General features: G+C 44.7%; 1 protein-coding gene across 16 annotated transcripts in view; it reads right to left on the bottom strand.

The window, feature by feature from the left end:
- Positions 1–15,117, bottom strand: part of Ep400 (E1A binding protein p400) — a 109,486-nt gene that overhangs the window by 29,746 nt on the left and 64,623 nt on the right. For 12 of the 16 annotated variants that reach the window (XR_013106952.1, XM_076922357.1, XM_076922358.1 and 9 more), the window contains 8 exons: positions 11,110–11,296; positions 9,724–9,890; positions 8,109–8,278; positions 6,992–7,234; positions 5,191–5,355; positions 3,535–3,693; positions 2,196–2,290; positions 1,490–1,761 (listed from right to left, as the gene is read on the bottom strand). Coding sequence is in view for 15 of the 16 variants with exons in the window: in XM_076922357.1 (XP_076778472.1) it covers positions 1,490–1,761; positions 2,196–2,290; positions 3,535–3,693; positions 5,191–5,355; positions 6,992–7,234; positions 8,109–8,278; positions 9,724–9,890; positions 11,110–11,296 (1,458 nt within the window). In the remaining variant the exon portion in view is untranslated. The remainder of the gene's footprint in view (positions 1–1,489; positions 1,762–2,195; positions 2,291–3,534; positions 3,694–5,190; positions 5,356–6,991; positions 7,235–8,108; positions 8,279–9,723; positions 9,891–11,109; positions 11,297–15,117) is intronic. The other 4 variants (XM_076922363.1, XM_076922362.1, XM_076922360.1 and 1 more) reach the window with 1 other exon arrangement.

Consider the following 15,117-nt stretch of genomic DNA (forward strand, 5'->3'; position numbering starts at 1 on the left):
TAACACTACCTATTAACCTCCGTCATCTACACCAGAAAGTTTTCTCTCCGAGGCATCAGCTGAAGCTCTGTTTTAAATATTATTTATTTATTCACTTTTTAAATTTTTTTTTTTTCTGAGAATTACTAGTTAAGGCTGAGCCTGGAGCTCAAAGATATCACATCTGACTGCCTCTGCCTCTCCAGTGCTGGGATTAAAAGTGTGCACTACCATGCACAGCTACTTTTACCTTTAGTTATGCTTATGCTTGTGTATATATGTAGGGGGTTGTGCATATGCAGTGCCTGCAGAGGCCAGAAGAGGATGTCCAATCCCCTAGAGCTTGAGGCACTTGTGAACTCCCTAACTTGAGAGCTAGGAGCCAAGCTAGGGTACTCTGTAGGAGTAATATGGGCTCTTAATTGCTTAGTTGTATCTTCAACATGTGAAGCTGGGTCTTGATTGTTTGCTCCCAAATACATCTCCTCTGAAGTGACCATCTGTGATGTATGAAGATGACCAGCATTTCAAAGACAAACAAGGACATGAGAACAAATGGCAACCAATCTACCATACAGCCTGGAAAGCCCAGGAACAAGCTGACTCAGACTAAAAAGAACTCCATCTTTTTCTTCGTTAATTTACTTATCTATGCCGGGCAGTGATGCTGAACAACTTTAATCCCAGCACTTGGGAGGCAGAGGCAGGCAGATTTCTGGGCTGGAGGCCAGCCTGGTCTACAGAGTGAGTTCCAGGACAGCCAGGGTTATACAGAGAAACCCTGTCTCAAACAAACAAACAAACAAACAAACAAACAAACAAAAAAACCACCAAAAAAATTTACTTATTTATGAGACCTGGAAGGCAGGCTCTGAACACTAAGCATAGGCACTGGGTGAGTGATCAGGGCCTCTCTGGACATAAAGTAATAACGGCGTAGTTCAGCCAGACAAAGAAAATGACCCTGAAGCTGAGCCAGGAGAACAGGGCCAGGGCATACAGAGACTGGCCTAGACTGTCAGTTGTGTGAGCAGCAGCAGACACATCAAGGCCTAGCAGGAGCAGTGCGGCTGGCTGTCTAGCTGTGGTGTTCAGCCCACTGAAGCTACTCCACTAACTTGTTTTGAATTCTACTCTTCAATGTCCCCAAGTAACATAGTTTTGTGGGTCAGTTTTCTAAAAGAGCCAGTTAATAACGTAAGTACCAGGCCCCTGTTCCAACCCCTCAAGAAACTCAAAAAGACAACTTGAGGCAAAGCAATTGGAAATAAAAACATTTTTAAAAAATTCAAAGAATGAAGAACTATGGGATGTGGCGACTCATACTAGCATTGAGAGGATGAGGCAGGAGCATGAGGAAGAGTTCAAGGCAAACCTAGGCTAGCCATATAGAATTGAAGGACAGCAACATGAGACCAGAAATTGAAAAGAAAGAAAAAAATTCTGGTGTGCATCAGAGTGCAGAACAGAAAATAAGGATAAAGATACTCACCTGTATACACAAACCCACCTGTCAAGAACATCTTGAAGAGACTCTTGACGCTGACTCAATGTCAAAATCCAATCACCTTCACTCTTTGAGAGTGACATGTCATAATTTGCCCCTTTAGAATCCTTCCCAAGGTTACTATCCAGAGACCAGCACAAAGGCCTTTTCCTTCTTCTAGGCAGGGAACAAATCTTCAGCAAGTCTCTGCCATACACTGGAGCCTTGGAACAACGCCGCTCATTGATAAAATGAATCTGATCCAACCGTTCCTTCAAAAGTCTGCTCTTCTCCTCCTTGATCAAAAAGGCCAGAAAGACAAAAGCAAAGCATGACAAAAAAAAAAAAAAAAAAAAAAAAAAAAAAAGTTATTTGAGGAACAACCTGACAAAATCACCTCATTGAAGGCTTTGGGAACTATTATGCATACATTCATTTCAACATCCATGGCCTACTTCTATGAAACTACTGGTAGAAAAGATGAAGAAGCAAAAGAGCCTTCTCTGTCCTCCTGAGACACTGAGGATTAGACAAAACAAAAGGAGTAAAGACCACAATGTCTACTGTCAGAAGCCTATGTCAATTTCTTTCATTGGGAACAAGTGTTAAATCAAGGCCCTAATTCAAAGAGCATGTACATCTCTGAAATGCATAAACCAGGAGCCTTAGCCGCCACAGAAAAGCATCTGAAAGCTACTTGTCATTGTGTGTCCTTGCATCTAAGCCTTACCTGGGTTGGCCCTGCAGCAGGAGAAGCTGGTTTGGAAGCCAGGCCAGGTTCTCCAACAGCCATAGCACTCACTGCTACTCGACCCGGAACACCAACTACAAATGTAAAAGGAAACAGCCAAAGGGAATAAAGGTGTAGTTTAATGGTAGAACACTTGCCTGGAATGCTTGAGAAGTTCCATCCCTAACACCCTTGTGCTCCTGGCTTCCAAAGAAAAAAGCAAAACGGAAAGCCAGTATGCAACAGATCCATTCCTAAAGGTGGACTGCCTGGCCAAGGTATAGCAGCTTGCCTCCTGAAATCCCAAGAAGATAAAAGGAGCTGGCTCCAAGAGTTTGGTGCATCAAAGCTATTTCCAGAACTAGAGTCAAGCCTGTTCTGGCACAGACAGATCACATACCTGTCCTAAGCCAGCCTCAAAACCTCTGCTGTCCCATAACGGTAATACACCACAGATAATCACAATATAACAAGGAACAGCTCCTTGCCTGCCCATGAATCCAACTCGCCCACAAGCCCTAATATACTGAACACATGCAGGCAAGGATTGGTCCTTAGAAGAGAAGCGGGAAGACAACAGGATAGAAGCTGAGAGCACAACATCCTTAGGCCAGCCAGAGTAGTGTGCAAATGCTGTACCAAGTGCATGGCTCTCTACTCAGGGAGCTCTAGCCACACGTACTAAATATTTGGTGGTTCCAAAGGTTCCTTTCTTAAAAATAAATAAAATTGTGTATATATGTGTATGTACACACACACACATAAAATATATCTATTAAATATACACTTAAGTGTATATTTTATATATGTATATTAAACTTTAAAATATATTTATGTGTGTGATATGTATATATACCTATACATATCTATAAATAAAAAACTTTATGTATCAGTGTTTTGCCTGCATGCAAGCATGTGGGCCACATGTGTGTCTGGTGCCGGTGGGTATTAGAAGTGGGTGACAGATCCCCTAAGACTAGAGTTGTAGATGTCTCAGAGCCACCATGTGGGTATAGGAAAGATACCCAGGGCCTCTGCTATGCAACAAGTAATTTTACTGATGAGCCACCTCTCTGGGCCCCTAAGTTTTTTTATTAGAACACGACAGTGGGGTTTGGTCATATTCAAGCAGTACATTTGAGAGAAAAAGAAAGAAGAAACCAAGTTGATGTCATGACACATGTGTGGAAACCAGACTAACACAAATAAGACTTTGACATGCATAAGGCCATGGCCAGAAGTGCATGACTCCTCCCAGTTACTCCCCTTCCCCACCCCACCCCCCAAAAAGTCCACAAGAAGTTCTCACCAAGTCTTCTTCATGTTCAGAACACCCTACCTTGTGGGGTCAAGGGTGCAGGGCTAGGGCCACTGGTTGGGGGCTTGCTTCCCAGGGTGCTATGCACAGCACCTGCCTGAGACACAGTCTGCATCACCACGGGACCAGGGGCTCGCAGGTAGGGCTGCCCAGGGGCTGACACAATCTGGAGTACACTACCTGTAATCACATGTCCACCAGGAGCATCAGTAACAGGTGTGTGCACAGTATAGTTACACACTAGCCACTTCCAAATGGTATAGAAACAAATGAGTCAGTATACTGTGCACACATAGTTCCATTTACACAAGCAAGTATATGAACAGTTCAGTAACTCAGACAAAGAAGGGATTATTTAAAAATCTCAGATAAAGACAGAAAACTATCTGAGAAAAGTCTGTTTTACATCAAATCAAGAAAAGACCACTAACTCTGCACATACCCAGGTATTATGTCCACTAGTGACCACAGCTGTCCTAGGACTACGAAGGTCACAGAAACACTCACAGACCCAAGTAGCCATTGCCAAAGGGATTAAAAACTACCAGAAAGAGCTAGGCTTAGCCCAGGTGCCCATGACTCTGTGGCTGCTCTTCAAAAGTCTGTCACTTGCCAGGCGGTGGTGGCGCATGCCTTTAATCCCAGCACTTGGGAGGCAGAGGCTATACAGAGAAACCGTCTCGAAACCCCCCCCCCCCAAAAAAAAGTCTGTCACTTGTCTATTACACGCCTGAACCTTCTTACCAAATGTGTGAAAGATAACAAAGTTCTACCAACTACACTCATGGATGGCCCTGACTCTGAGATCCTAAAACCCACCAAGACAGGCATTAAAGTGTCACAAAATGCTGTCACCCAGCCAGAATCCAGGGCAGTGTCTTTCAGAGAGGCTGCTGGGGTAAGGTACAGGGAAGCTAGTGCTGCCATAGAAACTGGTGAAACCTTAACCTAGAGGTAAGCAGCTGGTGCTGGATGTAGCTAAAGAAGCTGCAATTATTGCCACAAACCACTTAAGATTAACTTTAACGAACTATTCAAATTTTACTACCTCCTTTCCTTTGAAAGCAGTAACTACATGTTCTTAGCCAAGGGTCTGAGACGTTTGGATCCAGGTGGTGTTAAAGTTAAAACTTTAAACTGGCACAAATCTTGGAAGTCTCAACTACTTGAGAGGCTGCGGCAGGAGGATGGCTTGTCTCAGAAGTCAGGTCAGCCTGGGCAACACAGTAAGAACCCAACTGATAGGTACATAGGCAGGAAGGTAGATAGGCAAAGCATTTCACCTACAAAAATTGCTGGTCTTTGCATTTCACCTACAAAAACTGCTGGTCTTTTTGGCATTTTTTAAGGTAAATTTGACTCATTCATACTAGAAAGCAACAAACACTTCTACTCTAACTTACAAAAGAGGAAACTCTTCTCCAAGAGCAGATGGTATTGATAAAAACTGAGTATCACTTACTTAGGAGACTGCCAAGACGACTCACGAATGTCATCTCATCATTCCTCAATGAGCCCTCAGGTCAGACTTGTTCAAGCCACTCCTGGGGGAAGGCCCTGAACCTCAAAGGGACCTAACTCTTTTTACTCTGCTACCCAGACAGGTTCTCAAGTGCAGTGCTAAGAGTGGGTGTACCTCGTCCTTGTCTGCATTAGTATCAGCTAGTTGTCTCTTACCTTGCAGCTGCAGAGGCTGACCTGCTGTGAGCTGCCGCAGCTGGCTATGTGACAAGGTGAATTTGTTCCCTTGGAACTGCAGTGTCACAGGTGTCTCTGGCTGGGCCACACGGCTCTGCGGCCCTGCAATAGACGCCAGCTGAGCTATTTTCACTACTTCCCCACCTGTTAAAACACAGAAGAGAAACTGAACTAACATCACTTGGAATTAAGTTACTGACTATTATACAACACTCTCTCACTACCAATAAGGCCTGCCTATACTATACTCAAGTATCTTCAAAACACTTGTTGGGTGTTGCTATCATTTTAAGAAAAGCTATCTTAAGACAAAAGAAAAAACACTATTAAATATCAGACTTTAGTGGTTAATCTATTTAATCATAAACAGCAGGGAGTTTCAGTATCAACTACTACACATCAAACTATTAAGGAATATTTTTACTTTTCTCTCCAAATAATAAAAGGGAAAAAGAACAGTAAATATCAAAAATATCAGACACCTATTGCATTAAGTTGGAAACTCTTTAGAGAACTTACAAAATTTGAAAAAGTATGCAACCAGTGAATAAGATCATATCACCAACATATAAAACAACAAACTTTAATTCTACATCATTTTATTTAAAGTCTAGGAAAGCTTAAATAAGTCAGACATAAAACTCTTGAGTTTATGTTAATTCAAATGAGCTCATATCAAATGATCAGAAGCTTAAAGGCTTTTTACCCAACAGGTGGCTATCCAAGTTCAAATGCTCCTCTCCCAAGAAAAATACATGCCAGGGTTAGTAAGGGTGCCAAAAGGAGAACTGTTAGTAAAAGACTAGCAAACTATCTGAAGATGTCTTGCACACAGAATGAACTGTGCACAAGGAAGGGGAAATGAAAGTCAGAGACAAAGAGTTACAGACAGACACTTAAATCTCCCGTCAGCCCTCCTAGATGGATAAAGCCAGCTGAGTCACCAACTTCACACACTACTACACGTAAGGACTCCTACTAACGTAACTCTCGTCACCTACAGAAACATGAGGTATATATACATACATATATATATATATATATATTTTTTTTTCTAATATGATTGCCTAGGACAACCACTCCCCACTGTTGGACACAGAAGAGACTCCCAGTCTCCCGATGCTTTTTTCTCCCTTCCTAGTTTTCTAAAAAGGCCTCAAAATGTGATTCTGCTACAAAGCAAGTAAGAAATATGTATGATCTGTAATATTTTTAGTTGGCATTTCTATAGTAGCCTAGATAATGGCCTGTAGAAGATTTGGAAACCTGCTAATCACCAGTGCTGGCAGTACAAAACTCTGACTTAGGAAAAAATGAGTAACAATGAGCTGTTTTAGTCACTGAATTGTTGAGAAATGTCTCTACTGAGCAAGTATTCACCGCCAACTTTAAACTTGGAAATGTGTGAGGAACTAAAGAACTAATGGTGTCTAGAAACCTAATGCTAATTCACATGGTCTCACCACTTGCCCCACAGTATGAACCCTGGCACTGCTGGAACAGAACTGTGGCTAAGGCTCAAAGAAGGTGCTAGCCCTCAACACCGGTGCAGCACAGGAGGAAAGCAGAGCTGGTTGAATGGGGAGGAGAAAGAGTAGAACAGAGCAGAGCCCTGGACAATGACCACAGGCAAGGCCCCACCATGACCGGCATCACGCTCCAGGCCTGGACTGAGGGACAGACAGAGGCAGTGGACAGCAAAGGCTCTTCAGACATCCCGTGTTCCTGATACACTGCTCCAAGGCAGTGAGAGCAGACCCTGGACAGTAAGGCCACTTACTGGGCAAGCGGGCCTGGGCCTGCGAGGTAAGCACCAGCCGCTGGGGCGGTGCACTCTGCCCGGCCACCAGCGAGGGGGCCTGGGGCGGGGGCAGGGGTGGGCCTGGGGTGGAGGCCTGGACAGCGGTCTGAGCCCGCAGTTTCGAAGGATGGGCTGGGCCTGCTGCTGTGCTGGAGGTCGAGGTGGGCTGGTGTCGAGGCGCACCGACGGAAGCCTGAGAGCTCTGAAACGGGGCTGCTGCTGCTGTAATCAATAAGGTCGTTTTGTGCAAAGCTGTTAGAGGTTCTTCATAACACGCAGTATTTTACAACCGAATGTTAAATTACATAAACATTATTTCACAGTCTCTCAAATAAGAAGCCCGCTCTTAGGACACAAACATGGAGGGGCGGGTACAGTACTTAGGTTGAGAGAAACTTAAGGATCTGCCTGTTGCCAACCAGTGAGGCACACATCCTGGACTAGACATGAGGCTGTCAAATGCTACCAGCTGTTAGAAAGCCCTCTGTAAGCACACAAAAGCTCCTGCTCTTCAGCAGTACAGAAACCTTGAACTGCTGTTTTCAGATGAGGTTACAAGAGCACTTCTAGGTCCTTCCCTGCCTCTTTAGCATAAGTCAAGCTAAAACAATAGCACCAAATGCAGCAGGAAGACTCAGAACTTCCCTGAACAACCTTGACATACTTTAAGATAAATACTTTGCAGAGGTCCAATCACCTGCTCATCCTAGGAGAACTTCCTTTTACAGGGAAAACCCAGTATAGGAAACAAACTCTACATCCAGGCACAGCGTTACATGCCTGTAAATCTCAGCACTCGGGGGACTGGAAGCAGAGAGCATCCTGGCTACATAGTGAGATCCAGCCTCAAGGCAAAAAAAAAAACAAAACAAAACTGGCCAAAAAAAAAAAAAACGAAAGAAAGAAAGAAAAAAAGGGGGGAGGGGGAGAGAAAAAGTATTTTCAACTTATGGAGACCTGTAGGTGGCTCCTCCTGCAGGCCATTCAGAGGTGTCCACACCCCCCAGCAACAGCTATAACACTCAGTAGGCCAGGAACAGAGTGACAGGAGCTTTCTCACAGTCTTCCACAAAAGAGAGCTCATTATGTGAGATACCTTTTGTATCTGGGTTGGCAGAGAAAGTAGCAATCGGTGGCCGTCCTCGAACCTGGCCCTGTGGAGTAGCAGTGGATGCATTGGTGTTTGCCATCCGAGGTGGATGTGTGCTGGGGAATGCCACGGTGCGACCCTCAGGCTTCTGGCCATACTGCACAGGCTGAAATAACCTAGATGTCCATTGGCCCAAGCAGAAGACACACAGCATCACCACATAGCAGACAGTATGGGTTCCAGAGGAGACGGTATGGCCCCTCAGAGAACAGCTAGGAAGGCAGGCTAAACAGTATCAAGCAGGAGCAGGGTGGCTCCAAATACAGTTGGCAAGAAGTTGTTGGAGATGCTGACAAACTCTGTATTCAAAGGTCATATATCTCAACTGGTAACACAATTATTGTAAATTTTATATGTCAAAGTATGCTAAGAAAAAAAAAAAACATGTGACATCCATGTTGTAACTACAGTTTTGAGTAAGAGCAAGAAAAAGCAAATGTTTTACCTAGTACAGGTGACAAGACTGCTTATGAAATGGACAGAGATGGCAGCAGCTGGGAAGAGGCATGAAGTGCTCATCTAGGCACTAGTGTGATCACAGAGGCATGAGCTCTGTGACCTAGAAAATGTAAGGACAAGCAAGGAGCCAGAAACCTTCTAACAAAACCCAAGGAAGACAAGTGAGGGGCCTTGTCTGTGTTCACATGGCTATAGGTTTCCTGTATGGGTCTGTCAGGCTTGAGCTGAGCTGCAAAGGAGGAAGCAGGTCACGGTCCCAAGGACGCCAAGCTTGGAAAAAAGCTTGATCTGTACAAATGCCCTCTTTATTTCTGTAAGAATAGCTACTTTCTGTTTTCCTTTTTCACCTTACCCCAAGATTTTCCTTCTTTCTCACTACTGGGTTTAGTCTATTCAGAAGCAATTACACCCTGACTTCATCCTCTATCTCTCCCACCTGGTGATTTCCCTCACTCTAAATCATCATTTATATCACTCTATTGTTTTCTTGTTGTTTTTTGTTGTTATTGTTTTGGAGACAGAGTTTCTCCAAGTAGCCCTGGCTGTCCTGGAACTCTCATTCTATAGAACAGGCAGGCCTCTGACTCAGAGAGCCTCCTGCCTCTGCCTCCCACATGCTGGGATTAAAGGTGTGCTCCTCCACTGCCTAGCTGTACTGTCACTTGTAAGAACAATGACTCTACTGTTGTTGAGTGGACCCCATGTCTGCTTGTGCTCCTACCCATGAGCATACTCTGAATTCTTCCAAATAAGATGTCTGACTTGGCCATGAAAGTTACTGCCACACTAGACAGCACACTGTTCTCGGCCCTTACATCTCCCCAAATCCTAAAGCTTACTTTATTAAAGATAACCAAGAAAAGTGACTCTCATATTTGCTGCCTCTATTTGAGTGTCTTATTAATGTAGTTGTGTTCACTGAAAACAAGGACATTCAGAACATTCTCAAGAACACAGGTTTTCTCATCTCAATGGATTACCTAGAATCAGCTAGAGAAAGGGATGCCCATGGCCCAGGCATCTGACTCTCAACCAGTAGATAATCCTTGGAGCAGTGGATATGCCAGATGAGCCACATGCTGCTGCTAACCCATGCACATACCTGCTGGCCTTGAGCTTTACTGCTGCTGGCCGGGCTGATGGAGGAGGTGAAGTAAAAACTTCCTCCATGAGTTTCCGAGTCACTTTTTTGTTATACAGTAATTCAGCCTCATGACGAGTGATTTTATTTTCTAGCCCAATGAGATCAAATATAGAAAGATCGGTTTCCTAAGAAGAAACAGAAATAAATAAAGAAGAAAACATGTTGTAATAGGTGGCAGAGGAAAACACCTGACCAAGAGTCAAAACCTTCTACAAGGCAGGAATCAATTGAGGAAGCTGTTTTATATTGTGTGGCAATCCTTCTCATGATCAGGCTAGATCTCCTTCCACTACTGTTGTAGTGGGACAACAGCTATTTGGGCCCTCCCCAGCATCATGTGACAACCTGGAGCGGCAAGAGGAGCAGATCAACTGAACAGTCATCATTTGAACTGTGTAGGGATAAACAGTCTTCCCCAGAAAAAAGGAGGGCTGATGTGAGCTCTATGTGCTAATCCTGTGTGATGGTGATCCCTGTAACTCTCATGGTTGACTACTCACTGCTAAGAGGAACCAGTCACATTCATGACAATAACTGTGGCAAAAGCAAGAAACTTGCTTTCCACAGCACCACTAATGTATACTTCTCAGAACTTGAGATAACAAGAAAGCAGCATCACAGTGAAAAGGATGAAAGATGGGAAGTGGGTACAGAAGCCCTTGTACTGCTAGGGCAAGTCAGGTGGTTCAGCAGCAGTGGGATAGTTGGCAGCTCCTTAAAGAAGCAGACGGAGTGGCTACATTAGCCAGCAACTCCACCTGAAGTACAGTCACAAAAACAGGAAAACCCAAACAGTAGGGAAAACCCAAACCAGCTATACTAACAATAGCCACAAGTAGAAACCACCTAGGTATGCATCAACTGACCAAAGGATAAACAAAATGTGGCCTTTCACAGCAGAGTGTTACCTAGCTCTTAAAAGGAATGACATTCTGACATACTACAATGAGAGTGAACCTTGAAATTATTGTAAGAATCCAAATACAGTTCTGTGAGCTGCCCAAAACAGGGAGGTCCACTGATTGCAGCAACTAGACAGAAGGAGCTCGAGCAGCAGCTCTCAACCTATGCATTGCAACCCCTTGGGGGACGGGGGGACGGGGGGACGGGGGGACGGGGGGACGGGGGGGGGTTGCCTAAGACCACTGGAAAACAGATTATTTACATTATGACTTGTAATAGTACCACAGCATGAAGAAGTGTACTAAAAAGCTGTAGCATCAAGAAGGTTGAGAATCACTAAGCTAGAAAGAAGAGGGGTTGGGAAGAGACCCATACAACTATGTGAACTGTATCTAAACAGTACTAGAAATCCTGAACTATCTTTCTAAGTCTTTTACTTACCTTCCAGAGCTCTCTCTCCAGAACTCTGAGAATCAGAGAGGCCGACCTATACTGCAGAGAGCCTGCTGCATAGGAGGAGCCTGGCACCCGCGGCTCTACGAGTCCAGGATGGTTGCAAATTCGCTGTAGCCGTGTCAGGACACTTAAGACACTGACAAAGTGCCCACTCTTCAGAGCTTCTTGAGTTCTGCACATGGAGAAGAGGCAGAAAGCTCAGTGTATATTCATCATCCAGTCTCACCATTAGTGATTTTCCTGATCTCAGAAAACACTGGAACTAGCAAAATTTCCCAATAGAATGGAAATGTTCCCAAATTTATGAATCTAGTTAATAATAGTTAATAAATTTATTAACTATTAACTAGGTTAACAGTTAATAAATTAGTTATATTGCATTTTTAAGTCTACATTCCTGAACAGGTCTTTACTGAGTCACTCCAGAGAGCCAGAGTCTTAAGGGGTGGGTATAGGCCAAATCTCAGGTGCTACATCTTCTAAAGGGACAAGGCTGTCACTTTTAAAGGGACCATGTTTCAGTAACATCAGGATAAAATGCCCTGACAGACAAGTAGAAGCATCCAAGGTTTGGTGTGTGAAAGGAATCATTAAGCCAAAAGGTGAGGAGATGCCAAGCAGGCCACAGGCCATAACCTGCTGCAATATCAGACACAGACCAGGCTCAGGGAACTGCAGTGTGGAGTGGAGCCCTTGGGTGAGAAGCATGTCCAGCACCCTAAGGCAGGAAGTGAAGGCTGACATCGGGAGCATTCGAGAGGGGGCTATAGATCCATGGTGAAATGACTACAAGTTCCAAACCCAAACAACTAATCTAGAGGCTGCCTAGAGAGAACCAGGCTTGGGAAGCCTGAGATCCTTGTGGGAGGTATCAGCTTAGTTATGCCAGGGACAACTCAGGTATATAACAGTGTAAGCAGCTGACCTGACAGACCTGACAGACCTGACGGCTGAAAGGCACCGCAGGGTCTGTCAGCTTGAAAAGCTGCGGCACCACCGCCACTTCAAAGCAGCTGCCCGTTTTTTCTCGCGGCGCCGCCAGCGTGGCTGCCCGTTTTTACTCTCGGTGCCGCTGACTAAAAGAGGCTGCGGCTGCCAGCCGAGAGAAGCAGCACCCCAGCCTCAAAGCGACTGACAGCGCTGACATTCACGCGTCAGCCGCTCTGAGGCACCATCCAAGATGGCAGCTACTCAGGCTCTCAGGTAGAACTATAAGTGCACTGCGCATGCGCAGTGCACTTAGGAATTTGACTCCAGCCCCTCCCAAACGGGGCATGCAAATGAGGTACAACTAGGGTACCATGAACCTGGCCAATCACCCCCACCCAGGCGGGGTATGCTAATGAGTATGCTAATGAGTCATTGCAAATTGACCAATCAGACACCTCCATGTGCTTTGCCACGCCCAGGGCTGGGGGTACATAAGCAGCCCGTTCTGGGCATTCGATGCAGTCTCTCCCAGAAAGCTAAAAGAGCGCTTCCAATAAAGGCTGTTGAGAAGAATCCGGTTTGTCACGTCTTCCTTGCTGGACAAGCGGGGCGCGACCTAACAGAGAAAGGTGGGAATACCGAGAAGCACTGCCAGGAAGAGATGCCACAGTAAATCTAGCTTGGATAACAGGAAAGCCAAACACAACCAGCTCTGAGCCCTGTTATAAGGTTCTCTAAACAGGGCAGGGCACAAGAACTGAGTAAGAAGCTACCCATCGAGCTTAGGAGAGTGGATGTGGAACAGAACTTAGAAAACAGATGTTTTTAAAGTTACCAGGTTTGGTTTTGAGAAGGCTAAAACTATTCACTTCCCCCAAAAGAATAATGGACATTTCCAAAGAAAGGGTGGAGGTGAAGGGGGTGCAAGTGAAGCAGAAAGTAGCCTCCCCCTGAGAATCATAATTGGTGTTCCTATGCACCTGGAAAGTGCAATGTAGAAATGACGGCCTACCTCAGGTTTATAAATGGTGTCCAGAAACCTGGTTCCCAAATGCGAAAGTGGGGCCAAGGTTCACAAAATCTTAATACATTACCCCTTAATTGTGACTCAGCGAAAAGGAAGAAAACATGAAAAAGTCTCACTGCCATTCTACTCAGAGCAAGAATCACAGAACCACAAAAGATCATTAAGACAAGATATGCTGGATCCAAAACCATGACCTCTCACACCTTGACAACAGATGACATCACTCCCAAACACAAGTACCTCACTACCCTGTGGCACTGGCATAGTTACAGATCAACAAATTACATTCCCTGAACAATGACTTGTCAGAGCTCCAGCTTGGAGGACAATTGTGGTAGTTTGAATAGGTTTGGCCACCACAGATTCCTGTGTTTCAATGCCTGGCCATAGGGAGTGGTGTTATTAGGAAGTGTGGCTTTGCTGGAGTAGATGTGGCCTTGTTGGAGGAAGTGCCTCACAGTGTAGGCAGGCATTGGGGTCACCTATGCTCAAGCTCCACCCAGCACAGAATAAGAGTCTCCTGGCTGCCTTTGGATTAAGATGTAGAACTTTTGGCCTGCCTACACACTGCCATGTTTCCCGCCGTGATGATAACAGACTAAACCTCTGAAACTGTAAGCCCCAATTAAATGTGTGCCTTTATAAGAGTTACCTAGGTCACAGTGTCTCTTCACAGCAAAACCCTAACTAAGAAAACACACTAAGGAATTTAAGGGTAACTAAACTGTTTTTCCCTTGTCTGCTGGTGGTGGCAACTGACCTACACAGAAGCTCCAACCCCTTCCCACAAAATTACTTCTAACTAGAACTAGTACATCGCGAAGGTCAACAAAAGAAAATATCAACATTTTGCTGAAATATCTGACAGAAACCAGTGCTACAGCAACACGGCCAAATACTTTCTGCTCATGTAGCTTCCACAGTATATGGAGGTTCAACACAGTAAACACTATGAGGGCACATTCACAGCTCCTACTCTAGACTAAATGGCAGGCTGAATGTCTCATCACCAACACAGCTTGGCAAGGACTGCCTGTGAAATGACCTATGAATGAGCAGCCATCCATTCTTATACTCAGTCACAAAGTTTCCAATAAACCTTATAAACATGATGCAACAATGCCAAATCATCCCTGAAAGGCATCTAGGGACCATAAGCTACTTTGAGAACTTTAGACATACATTACAATTTCTTAGGTACTCATGTATACTCTGTGCTTTATAAACAAAAAGCAGCAAAGACCGCTAGCATGTGAGGCCATAAAAAACACACATATGATTCTTAGCTGCCATTACAGTCAAGAGAGTGGAGTCTAAGTACTGAGAACTACCAGTTTTTAACTTTAAAATTAAAATCTGTTTGAACTTTAATTCTATGTTTCTTCCATTTGTTTTAAACACAAGACACCACAGAGAACACAAGAAAGAATCAAAGCAGCCATGGAGAGGATTCAGAGGATCTAAGTTGAGCCCACTGGATTGACATATTGGGGCTATAAGGCAAGAGTTGGGGGTGAACTGTTTAGGTGATAGGATGCTACAACATGACATAGGTATTATGTCCCACTGGTTTCCTTCCATACTGACTCAGTGGAGCAGTGGCTACTTTCAGAGAGTAAGCCAGTCAACCAGCTGCATTCACATCAACTACCCAGGTGTGGTGGTTCACATATGCTTGGCCCCTGGGAAGTGGCACTATTAGGAGATATGGCCTTGTTGAAATAGGTGTGGCCTTTTTGGAGGAAGTGTGTCACCGTTTAGGCAGGCCTTGGAGGGTTCCTATGCTCAAGCTCCACCCAGTGAAGAAGAGAGACCATCCTGTCTGTAGATGATAGTCTTCTCCGGGCTGCCTTCTGATCAAGATGTAGAGCTCCTCCAACACCATGCCTGCCTGCATGCCACCATGCTTCCCGCCACGATGATAATGGACTGAACTTTCGAAACTGTAAGCCAGCCCCAATTAAATGTTGTCCTTTATAAGAGTTGCCTTGGTCATGGTGTCTCTTCACAGGAATGGAACCCTAATTAAGACAACA

This window comes from Arvicanthis niloticus, chromosome 24 (genome assembly GCF_011762505.2).
Source record: "Arvicanthis niloticus isolate mArvNil1 chromosome 24, mArvNil1.pat.X, whole genome shotgun sequence".
Classification (NCBI taxonomy): domain Eukaryota; kingdom Metazoa; phylum Chordata; class Mammalia; order Rodentia; family Muridae; genus Arvicanthis; species Arvicanthis niloticus.